General features: G+C 32.0%; 1 protein-coding gene across 1 annotated transcript; it reads left to right on the top strand.

The window, feature by feature from the left end:
• The first annotated feature begins 7089 nt into the window (after positions 1–7089).
• Positions 7090–12592, top strand: LOC113718903 (uncharacterized). The gene is made up of 6 exons (XM_072072518.1): positions 7090–7309; positions 9314–9817; positions 9898–10123; positions 10933–11024; positions 11378–11695; positions 11830–12592. The coding sequence occupies exons 2-6, from the start codon at positions 9314–9316 to the stop codon at positions 12349–12351; spliced, it is 1662 nt and encodes a 553-aa protein (XP_071928619.1). The 5' UTR covers positions 7090–7309; the 3' UTR covers positions 12352–12592.
• Positions 12593–13135: the final 543 nt, after the last annotated feature.

The following is a 13135-nucleotide window of genomic DNA, read 5'->3' as shown; positions in this document are numbered from 1 at the left end:
AAAATATGCTAAGCTTGTTCCTAACTGATATGAGTCATCCGGATTAGAAATTCAAAATTCTTTTAAGAATCCACAATCCACTAAGAACTGTGGTGTAAGAACTATTCTTTCTTGATTGACCATAAGGGCCACTGGAGTATATCTATGTAGTTTGATGGATGCTTTGAGTATGAGAAAATCAAGTGTATGTATACAATGAGTTTGTTTGGATAAGAGTTTATTTGGATGATTTATTTGAGATATTTACTGTAACACTTTTTGTGATGTGATGTATGTGAGATAAAAAGGTGATTGGGAAGATAAAAAGGTGATTGGGATTTGTGAAAACAAATTAAACAAACCAAATTTGGCTTGTCCAAACAAACTCAATGGTTTCTGTATTTTTTGTGGTCACAAGGTTCTGGATTATTTGGGCATCTTTTGTGGGTTTATCCTGTAAGATGGACTGATGTTAAGGCTGTATTTGGTATTGGGTTTAGTTGCTATTTCTTTGAAATATTTTTGTACTGTTTCTAATTTTGCTAAGTGCTGGGCTTGCACTTTTTGGCTGATAATTTCTATGATTGATAAAGGGAAAGATTCTAATAAAGAATCAGGTCTGAAAAACATCCTGGGCCGAAAAAACTCAAAGGGTCTATTTGAAATGGACTGTTCTTTTATAAAAATCTCTTTTGCTGGACCGGATGAAGAACTGGCCATTTGTGATACTGTATGAGACAGTCTTCCTTGTAGCTCCCCTATTTCAGAAATTTCTGAAATTATTGTATCACTTTGTGATCCAGATATTTTACACATTTCTTTGAGCTGCCATGTCAGAGAGTAAGCTTTTTCTTTTAAATTTTTATTTTCTTCTTCTAGATTTCTAGATTTAAGATTTAAGCTTCTAATTGCTTATTTCATAACCTTACAATATCTACAAAATTGAATGCTATGAGTATTATCATATGCTACTGAATCAGAATAACTTCTACCACTATTCCTGCTACTAGGAGCTTCTGTACAAGATTGCATTGGCACCTTCATGCTATCCATACTTGCTTTGCTATCTACATGAAAACTGATGCCAATATTTTTTTTAGCAAAATCCAAGGCTTTATGGATGTTATGAAAAGCTTTCCACAAAGGATTTTGAAAATCTTTAATTTGTTCTACTACTGAAATCCATTTGGAATAAATTTCAGGTGTTTTACCCCGAACTACTGCATAATATGAAAAATTTTGTTTTGGTAGGTTACTGAAATAAAATGCTAAAATATTTAAATTTTTAATTCTATCATAATTACTTCTACTGTTTCAGAGGTTATCTAAGGTATCTTGCTGGATTTCTTCTAAATTACCTTTCTCACAGCTGAAAAAATGTAAATTGAATCCTTTAGGATACTTGTTAAGTTCCCATTGGCCAATTTGTACCTTGGGTAGCTGCCGTGCCATCTGCTAAAAGATCAAAAGAATTGTTAAATAGACGGGATAGAAAATCTGCTAAGTTATTATCTTTACCCTTAATATGTTGGAACTTAACTTTATATTCATTACCTATAACGCTATCTACAAAATTTAACCATCTTCTAGTAGAACTTCTTTTTTCATTATGTTTATCAAAAAACTTTTTTATTGCCTCGCAGTCTGTTCTAATAGTAATTTCTGGTTTGTTAAGTATAAAAAGTCTGAAGTTGTCTAAACTATATTTTACTGCTAACAATTCATTGTCTATGCTACTTCTATTACCTTTTTCCTTATATTTGTCACTGGCATATCTAAAAATTTGTTCACTATTTTTGCTACTATATTTATTTGGTTTTGCAAAAAGAACTGTTCCCCATCCTATACTACTGCCATCACATTCAATTATTAAATAGTCTGTATCTAAAGGTAATTTTAAATCTGTTAGTTTACTTACTATTTGTTTTATTGCTTGGACTGATTTTATATCTTCTTTATTAAAAATTTTTTGTCCTTTTAAAGATGTTTTGTTATGTAATGGTGCTTCTAAATTATTTAAATTTTTTATAAAAGGTCTGGTATAGTTTAATAATCCTAAAAATTGTTGTAATTTCTTTGTTTCTTCTATTTTATCTGAAAATTCTAATACCTTTTTACAAATATGTGGTTGTAATTTTATTTTTCCTTGTCCTATTTCTATTCCTAAAAATTCTATATTTTTCCTAAAAAACTGTGCCTTTTTATTACTAATTATTATTCCATGTCTAATAAATTCTGCGAAAACTAACTTTAGGTGTCCAACATGTTCTTCTTTATTTTTTGAAAATACTAATATATCATCTATGTATACTATGATAAATTCTTTATATTTGTTAAAAATATTATCCATTTTTCTTTGAAATATTGCCGGTGCATTTTTTAGTCCGAAAGGCATTACTAACCATTCAAAATGTCCTAAAGGGCATGTAAAAGCTGTTCATTCTATACTATCTTTGTGCATTCTTACTTGTCAAAATCTTGATTTACAATCAAATTTGCTAAAAATAGATCTATACTGAATTCTATTTATTAGTTCATTTTTATCTGGTATGTCATAACTATCATCTTTGGTATTATCATTTAATCTTTTATAATTTATTACCATTCTACTTTTTCCTCTGACTATTTTACTATGTTTTCTAACTATGAATGCTGCACTTCTATGTGGACTGGTACTTCTTTTGATTATTTTTAATTTATTTAAATCTCTTATATGCATTTCAAATTCTTTTATGTCTTCATTACTGGCTTCTATTTTTGCTGTACTAATTTTTAAATTTGGATTTAAAATTTCTAGCTTATATTCTGTTTTATCTTTTTCCCAATGAATGGTTGGGTTTTTTCCAAAAAATTTTAATTTTTCTAACTTACTTATTAATTGGTCTATATCTGTGTGTCCTGTTTCTAATATATTATAGATTTTCTCATTTTGTAAAAAGTCTAAACTTATTTCTATTTCATTAAAATTTTCTCCTATATTTTCTATAGTTTCTATATTATTAAATTCTTCTATTTCTTCTATAATTTCTATGTGGTTACATTTGCAATCTTTTGCTCTTTTACATTTACAATTATAATTTTCTATATTTTTATTATCTTTTCGTATTCCTGGTGTAATGAACGTGTTATAAGGTAAAGTATGGTCTTTTAAGAATGTTAACCTTGTCCTTGTAATAATCATGTCATGATATGATTGTAGTATAAATGTTAGTCCTAAAATCATTTGATAAGAAAAATTTCTATCATATATTTCTTCTACTGGATAAGGTGGTGTGCAGTGATTATTATCTATTTCAAAAAATAAGAGACTATTATGAATTGCAGTGTCATAGGTATAAGTGCTACCATCCATTTGTCTTGCAGTTCTAATATTATATACTTTTTTATAATATTTTTCTAATATTAGTTCTTGCTGAATTACTATATTACTTGCTCCTGTATGTACTATCGCTAAAACTTCTGTATCAAAATTTCCTATTATTATTCTAGTTTTTATTTCAATGGAAGTTACTGTTGGCATTCCTGCTTGTAATAATTCAGAATCATAATTATATTTTATTAATTCTAGAAAAATTTCTATATCAGCATTTTCTATATATACTTCCTTTTCTATTGAATTTCCTTTATCAAATTTTTCTATTTTTTGTTCTAATTGTTCTACTTTATTTTCTAAAATTCTTGTTCTTCTTTCTAGGTAATGTTCTAAGAGCACAGTATTTTCAGTTTTATCCTTTTTAATTGGTTCTATTAAAACGTATATTTGTGCTAATTTATCTAGGCAAAATTTACATCATTCTGTATAACGTAATTGACATTGGAATCTTAATTCTATTGTTGAGTATCTATTACAATTATAACAAGTTTTACTATAATTACCTTTTCTATGTTCCCATTTATGAGTACATTCGACTTCTACTAGATCTAAGTCGTCTAATTTTTTAAAATCTTCTTTTATTTCTTCTAAGTATATGTTATCCATAATAGTTCTATTTTCTGATTTTTTTAAGATTTCATTTATAAATCTTGTATCTTCTTGTTCTATAAAATCTGTTAAATCTACGTTCTCTGATACTATACTATAAATGCTTTCTGTTTCTAATATATTGTGATCTATTTCTATTATGCCTTCTGAAAATAATTCTACTAAATGAGCTGCTCTGTTAAAAGAATTATGTTTATTTGGACGATTAGTGGCTAAATGATTAGGTTGTTTACAAATAAAACAAGATAATCTATTCCCATAGGTACGTTCTGGTCTATATCTTCTAACATGATGTTCTTTTTTAAGAAATGGTTTTCTAGCTTTGCTTTTTCTAAGATAATACTGTTTTTTGGGGTACTTTTTATAATTTTTATAAGGTTTTCTATATTTTCTTTTTTCTTTTTCTCTTTCTCCATATTTTTGTGGTGTATATATTTCTGAGCAAAAATTATATTCTCCTTTTAATTGTTTTTGTATTTTAATAAACGTACATTCCTCTACTAACCTATTAATTGTGAATCTTACTCCTGTACTTACATTTTTTAATGTTGATTCCATAGGTGTTGCTTTATATAAAGTATGTATTTTCTTTTCTAGATCGTCTAGTAATTTTGCATATAATTTTTTTATAATTCCTTCATCATAAAAATATTCTGCTAAACAGTTATGATATAAGAAATCTTGTAAAAATGGTTTAATATATTTTCAATTTCTAATAGATAATTGTTCTATTTTTCTTATTGATTCTATTTGTGTCATAACTCCTACTCTATTTGAACTTGTTGCTAAAAGAATTTCTTCTACTCTATTAATAAAATTCATGGGATTTACTCCATGCGCCTGGTCTTGTTGTAATCTATTTGGGAATTTTTGTTTAAATGCTTCCCAAACTGCTCTTGCTACTCCTCCTAGAAATGTTTCTAAATACGTATACATTTCTGTTACATTATGATCAAATCCTTTTTGTATATAATTTCTAAGTACTCTTGCTTTCCAGCTACCTATTACATCTTCTATCATTTGGGGGTCATAAGATGTCAACATTAAAGTTTTTCCTTCATCTACTGAATTTTCTTTTATTTCTAATTCTAATGGTCTTCTTTTTCCTCTAGGGTTATATTTTTCTTCTAGTTTTCTATATTTATTATATATTATTCTAGGTGGTTGTCCTGGTTCATATGTTCTAACATTCCCTTCTTGGCTAGTGTCAGTTTGCATATTTGTTTGTTGGTTGCTTCCACTGCTTTGTTCCATTAATTCTCTATATGATGTTATACTAACTGTTTCAATATTATTTTCTTTTTCTTTTTTAACTCTAATATTTCCTAGATAATCATAATATAAAATTTCATTTAGAGCTATTTGTTCGTTTGATTCTAATTTTCTTTGTAAATCAAATAATTCTATTTCTGTTAAAATCATATTTAATTCTGATGGATAAATAATTTTATATTCTAGTTCTACCAGTTCCTCTTTTATCAAATTTACTTCTACTAGATCTGACTCTGTATCTGATCTTTCTACTTCTTCATTTTCTGTTTCTAAAGATATTGATTCATAATTATAGAACCTAAGACTTGTTTTTCCTTTACTATTTTTATATATTATACTATCTTTTGGCATGATTGGATTATTTTCTTCTATAAATTTACTAATTTCCCATTCTTTTCCTGCCAAATTTTCTAAACTTACTTCTATTGGTTTTATTAATTTTATTCCTTTACTAGCCATAGCCTCTACTATTGGTTTGATATCTACCTTGTATCTAGTTTTACTGCTATTTGTTAATCTTCTTATAAATTCTATGCTTATTGTTAAGTTATCTCTTTGAAAATTTTCGTATCCTTTGGTTTGTATTCTTATTTATAAATTTTTAATATCTTCTAAGGTTATCATAAAGTTTGGACTACAATAAAATATTCCTCGATTTTGGTTCATATCTACTTCTATACTAGCTATTAATGCATCTTCTACTATTTTATGTCTTTTATCTAAGATTGCAAATAGTAAGTAAACTAACAGATTTAAAATTACCTTTAAATAAAGACTATTTAATAATCGAATGTGATGGCAGTAGTATAGGATGTGGAGCAGTTCTTTTTGCAAAACCAAATAAATATAGTAGCAAAAATAGTGAACAAATTTGTAGATATGCCAGTTGCAAATATAAGGAAAAAGATAATAGAAATAGCATAGACAATGAATTGTTAGCAGTAAAATATAGTGTAGACAATATCAGACTTTTTATACTTAACAAACCAGAAATTACTATTAGAAAAGACTGCAAGGCAATAAAAAAGTTTTTTTGCTAAACATAATGAAAAAAAAAGTTCTACTAGAAGATGGTTAAATTTTGTAGATAGCATTATAGGTAATGGATATAAAGTTAAGTTCGAGCATATTAAGGGTAAAGATAATAATTTAGCAGATTTTCTATCCCGTATATTTAACAATTCTTTTGATCTTTTAGCAGATGGCAAAGCAGTTACCCAAGGTACAAATTGGCCAATGGGAACTTAACATGTGTCCTAAAGGATCCAATTTACATTTTTTCAGCTGCGAGGAAGGTAATTTAGAAGAAATCCAGCAGGATATCTTAGATAACCTCTGGAACAGTAGAAATAATTCTGATAGAATTAAAAATTTAAATATTTTAGCATTTTATTTCTGTAATCTAAACAATATTTTTCATATTATGCGGTAGTTCGGGGTAAAACTCCTGAAATTTATTCCAAATGGATTTCAGTAGTAGAACAGATTAAAGATTTTCAAAATCCTTTGTGGAAAGCTTTTCATAGCATCCATGAAGCCTTGGATTTTGCTAGAAAAAATATTGGCATCAGCTTTCATGTAGATAGCAAAGGAAGTATGGATAGCATGAGGGTGCCAATGCAATCTTGTACAGAAGCTCCTAGTAGCAGCAATAGTGGTAGAAGTTATTCTGATTCAGTAGCATATGATAATACTCATCACATTCAATTTTGTAGACATTGTAAGGTTATGGAAGAAGCAATTAGAAGCTTAAGGGTCTGTTTGTTTGGAAGGAAAAGGTTTTCCGGAAAACATTTTCCATATTTTCTTTTGTTTGGTTGTCAATTATTTTGGGAAAATAATTTCCGATAGAAAATCAATTACACCCAGGGGAGGAAAACAACTTCCTCATCTGTCTTTGTGAAGTTATTTTCCTTCCTGAAAAGCAGTCTTCTTTTTCGCAGCGACATCTCCTCATCTCCAGCAAATAAAAGCTTTAAGTCCAACCAAAAGCCTCCGGCGACATCTCATCAGCAAACAAATCCCTCCTTCTTCGCAGGCGGCATCTCCAACTCCGACAAAGACCCAATTTCGGAGGTAACAGATCATCTCCCTCTCTCTCTCTCTCTCTCTCTCTCTCTCTCTCTCTCTCATTTTTAAAAGCTGCCAATATCAACGGTCATGTGTGGATGCGTTTGTGTGAGTGTGAGTTTGTGTGGTCCATTTCTCTAGTCATCGGAACTAGACTTTGCCATTGCGGCTGGTAACCATCTCTCTCTCTCTCTTCAGTCAGCTGTTTGTTGGTGAGCTGTGCCCGCCATTGTGGATGCGTTTGCTTATGCAGCCTCAGAAGCTTGTTTGACGGCATAAGCACAATCTGATTCCCGTTCCTACAATAGCATTTCCAACAAGGGTGAAGATTCCTCAAGTATTTCCAGAGGTATGATCTCTTGTTACTTGTTTTTTCCTCCCTTTTCCTTTGAAAAATTGTCTACAATTACTGGTGTAGATTCTTGAAGTTCCATTTGAATGAATTTTTAGATTCCCGTTCCTACAATAGCTTTTGTTTTAGTTTGTTCTTACCTGATTAGGGTTAAATCTGATTTGATTGATGCTAATGAATTAATTTGGCTGCTGAGTTTTGGGGGTTTTAGACCATTTGTAAAAGTTTTAGTGAATTCATTGAGTTTGTGAAGCCACGGGCTGATTCTTGCCGTAGCTGCTTGATTGAAAAGGGAATATAACCGTGGAAATACTTCTGTCTTAATATACTGAAATCTTTCCTCAAACGAAATGAAACACAAGCAGGGCATCAAAAAACACCTGCAGTGATATGTTTCTAAATTAAAAGGTCAATCCCAAGATATCCCATGAACGATCAATCAGTTTCTTTTGAGGGCACATTTTGCAACTAAAAAAAAAGTTCAAAAGGGTATTTTGTAGTTAATCCTTGACATTATTCGGATGTTGGATGAAGATCTTGTGACATTCTTCATCTCCACTCTCGCTAAGATACTTTCAAATTCAAAGAGAAGTAGATCTAGAAGTTGGGGAACTAGTTATAACATGTTTCCTCACTTTTCCTGTGGAGGTATAATATAAGACAACGCTATACTTTGTTTCCTTAGTTAAAAAACGTGGTTGAATTTCAGCCAGACCTTGCTCTTGTACTATAGCCTAAACAAAATCGATTTATTTTGCAGGGGAGGGGTGTTGACATATAAACTCATTATGTTGCACGTGAATTCAGTGACTTTTATTGCGCTTACAGAAAAAGAACAAGAAATGGTAGAAATGTATAGTTTAAGGTAAATAAAATATGAATTTAACAAGTCAAGAGTATAACACATTCTTGTATTCTCAATTTTTTTTTTCTTAAGGTGGCTAGACCTGAAGAAGCAAATTGTTCAAAGTATGTGTTTCCATGAACAAAAGCTTTGTGGGAAATTGTTTAGGTGTAAATTGAACAGCCAAAGAGAGCATGCGTGGTTGTAAATTGTAATAGTCCATCCACCAATATATTCTTGCGATTCATGCTGTAACATGTATTGGCTTAGTGAAATATAAGATCATCAGTTCACATGAGTCTGAAAGAATTCTCCCAGAAGTGTTTCTTTGCTGCATCATCTCTAAAAAGAAAAACGAAATATATCTGATCTTGCAAATGGCAAATATATAATAATCATTTCTTTCATGTCCCACAAAAATTACACTGTTCATTTGCAGAAAGAATTTTGCATGTTCTCAATACCAGAACTATGCGCTTATTCCAGACATATAATTCTTTATCTAGCACTTTACATAAATAAATTTGCAGTTAGTCCATCTTTTCTCATAGCACCCCAAAGCCTCATGTTTAAAAAAACATCATGAATTATGCTTGAGCCTAAAAACCACGAAGTGGCATCAAAAAACATGGCCCGTGGCTTGTGATATGTTTCTAAATTAAAAGGTCAATCCCAAGATATCCCATGAACGATCAATCAGTTTCTTTTGAGGAGCATTTGAGACCCCTGCATCACTCTGCAATTGAGACCCCTGCATTACTCTAGCTTTTTCTGGTACACTACTAATAGTCTACTACTACGTGAATTTTCATAGATGGATCCCGGTAGTGATGATGATGAGGATGCTATTGTAATTGGTGCTGCCACTTCAGTCCTAGCAGCAGGATATGCAGCTCTTGAAGTCTATAAAACTCCAGTTGTTATACCTAAACCACCTCATGTTAATAGGGAGCGAGCTAGAGAGGATTACATGGATAGCATATTATATGGAAGTAGTTCGTATTGTATAGACCAAATTAGAATGGACCAAACTACATTTTTCCAATTACTAAATACTCTCACCATTAGAGGATTATTACAACCTACCATTCATATGTCAGTGAGAGAGCAATTGTTAATGTTTCTGCAAATAGTTGGCTATAATTTGAGGTTTCAAGTGGTTGGGGGGTACTTGTATAGGTCAACTGAAACCATACACCGCTATTTTTCCATTGTACTTGATGCCATATTGAAACTATATCCAGATTTAATACAATTGCCAAATGGTGCGACTCCACGAGAGATCCGTAATAGTCGAAGATACTACCCCTGGTTTGCTGTAAGTCTAGTTCTTTGTATAAAAATTAATTAACTCAAATAGTAGAAATTATTTTATATCTAATTGATATCACAAAATAGGATTGTGTAGGGGCTATAGATGGGACACATGTTGTTGCAAGTGTACCCCTTGAAATTCAAGGAAAATTTCGAGGTCGAAAGGGTTACCCAACTCAAAATGTGTTAGCTGCTATTTCTTTCGACCTCAAGTTTTCATACGTGCTTGCTGGTTGGGAAGGATCGGCACACGATTCTCGTGTTCTTGAAGATGCTCTTACAAGACCAAGGGGTCTACAAGTACTGCAAGGTACTTGTCTTAATTTATGTGAGTCGTATAATTATGCAAAACATTGTTAGATTAGGCAAAAGTAACTTTTTTTTTTCAATTTTAGACAAGTACTATCTTGTAGATGCTGGATATGGCATTCGCAACGGTTTCATTCCTCCTTATTCTGGAGTTCGATATCACCTAAAGGAGTATGATGACAATCCCCCTCAAAATGAAAAGAGCTTTTCAATCTTCGTCACTCCTCATTGCGAACAACCATTGAACGAGGCTTTGGTGTTTTAAAGAAACGATTTAAGGTGGTGGATAATGATCCTTTTTGGGATTTTAAAACCCAAGTAGATGTGATTCTAGCATGTTGTATCATACATAATCACATTATGGGTATAGCTCCAAATGACATGTTCATGGAAGAGGTCATTCAAGAGGAACAATCTGAAACTCCAAATGTTCTGACTGAACAAGCATCTTACACACAGCCTTATCAAACACAAAGTGAGAGACGAGCAGAAAATAGAGAATGGGCAAGGAAAAGAGACGCAATTGCACATGCTATGTATGTAGATTACATGCAAAGAAGACAAAGTAGATAATCTAGATGGTGGTTGTAGTTTCTTTTTTAGTTTTGTTTTGTTTTATGATAATGCTGGTTCGTTGGATGCCATGTAAGGTTGTCTTTGGCTCTATATGAGTGATTTATCTATGTAGAGGTCTCGGCGTTCTGCCTGCATATATATGAATAAATCTGCCTGATCATTGAAAGATTGCAGAATTTTTACAACCCTGATTGTGATTATTTTCATTTTTCGCTTTGGATGAATGACTTGAAGCTCTTAGAAACTCTTACAGTGTTGACAAGAAGCTCTTAGAAACACAGGATCATCAAACCGCAGCAGACATAACAGTTTCAATTCAGTTTGAGGTTGGTGATTTTTGGCATATATGTTTTTCTAAGTTTTTGAGTAGTAAGGGTCATTTAGGTCTGCAAAGATTAGAACATGCATTTTGGCCAGCAATGTTGTCACTGTCAAATGGTGGTACAATTGTTTAACTACTCTTGAACATGAAGTAGAAAAATCTCTTGATCTGCAAAAACTTCTGCCTATATGATTAACCTTGCATCTCTTGATTGTCCATTGAGAATTAACTTATGCTCTCCAGGGTCATGATTTTCATTCTTGTTGCAATTGTTAATGTTTCTACAAATAGTTGGCTATAATTGTTATAAGTTTGTTTTATTGGTGATGACTATTGAAATTGATTAATTTTTTGAAGATGGGCAAGAAGGGAGAGAAACAGTTTAGGTGGTCAAGACCTATGGAGCGTTTGATGCTTGAGATTCTTGCCGATGAGGTGAAACTTGGGAATAGGCCTAACAATAGCTTTAAATCAAGTTCATTTACACGTGTGGTAGATGCCATGAAAGATAAGTTTGGGGTTACGTGCTCGGTAGACCATGTGGAAAATCATCTAAGAACAGTGCGATCATCTTGGTCCACCATAGTAAAAATTCGTGAAAAAAGTGGATTTGGCTGGGATGATACTTTGAAGATGATAACGGCCAGTCCTAGTGTGTATCATGCCTATATCCAGGTAATTTAATGGAGTTAAGAATGTCAAATGAGGACTTCTTGTTCTTTTGAATTTTTGCACTAAACCTGGATTTGTTAGTGCAAAATTGGATTTGTTATATTGTTGATTGAAATTTCTGGTTTATGATTACGCAGAAAAATCCAGGTCATGACAAGTATATCCAGAATAAAATCGAGTTGTATGATGAAATGGCTGTTGTGGTTGGGAAAGATCTGGCCACCGGGTCTTTTGCAAAATCATTTGTTGATGTGAATTTGGAAACTCCATTTGTTCCTAAGACAAGTGTGGAGACAAGTGAAGAGACAAGTGTAGAACAAAAGGATGTGACTAGTGCAAGATCCTCAGAAGTGAGAGCAACATCATCGGGAACCAAACAACATCGTAAAAGAAATCGCAGCAATGAAGACATTGAAAAGATGTCTCAACAACTTGGAGAAGTGGCAGCTGCTTTGAACAAAATTAGTGCAAACAAGCTTGATGTCAACCAACTACATGAAGAGATTATGAATATAGAAGGCTATAGCGAAGAATTTCTGGACTTGGTATTCGAGCATTTGGTGCAAAATGAGAAGCTAGGAAAAGCATTTATGGCGAAGAGTCAAAGACTTCGTTTGATTTCTCTCGAGAGGTTCAAGAAAGATTGGGGCGTCGAATAAAGTACTTTGAAGTTGCAAATTCTACTTCGATGGCATGAGAGGAGTTTTGGTTGTCTTTAGCGAAGTTTTGTATATTCTGTAGCAAGCATGCTTATTCCATGGTACATGGGTTTAGTATGCAATCTGAAGTGCATGTAACTGAATTTTGTTTTCTTTAGGAAGGAGGACAATTTTTGCTTATGGCCTTTAACAGATATGGTGTGGCATTATGAGGTCCAATCTAAGATCTGCAATAGTCGCATGCATTGCTGTTTTGGGAGGGGGTTGCATCTTAACAGGCTCTGGCACAGGTTTTCATTTCTCTTTGGCAATATGGATGAGGGCGAAAGTGCTATTCTGCTAGAACTCCTCTTTGTAGATTGACATTTGCACAAGGCTGCATGATGCTAAATTTTTGGCCTAGCACCAGCAGTCTCTGTCTCTGTACTGAGCTGCTGTACATATTAAGGTGGTTTATTGGTAATTGGCCTTGGACTTTGCTAATCGAAAGCTCCATTGGTCGGCAGCAAGAATTAACAAATTATGAATAAATCCAAGATTCCATTAATAATTTCATTTAAGAATTCATGGTATAATATGAATAGATATTTTATAGAAATGATAATTTGATTATAATGGATAGAAACTAAAATTAACTTGTAATGAAATAAATGTTTTGAGAGTAAAAAAAATATTTGCAACATATCAACAAATATATCAGAAAATATTTTCAGTGACAAACCAAACACCGAAAAATTATGAAAAAAGGAATTTGGAAAATATTTTCACTTAATAACCAAACACT

This window comes from Coffea arabica, chromosome 11e, assembly GCF_036785885.1.
Source record: "Coffea arabica cultivar ET-39 chromosome 11e, Coffea Arabica ET-39 HiFi, whole genome shotgun sequence".
NCBI lineage: Eukaryota > Viridiplantae > Streptophyta > Magnoliopsida > Gentianales > Rubiaceae > Coffea > Coffea arabica.
Note: the sequence above shows the minus strand (reverse complement) of the source record. Positions and strands in the feature narration are given on the sequence as shown.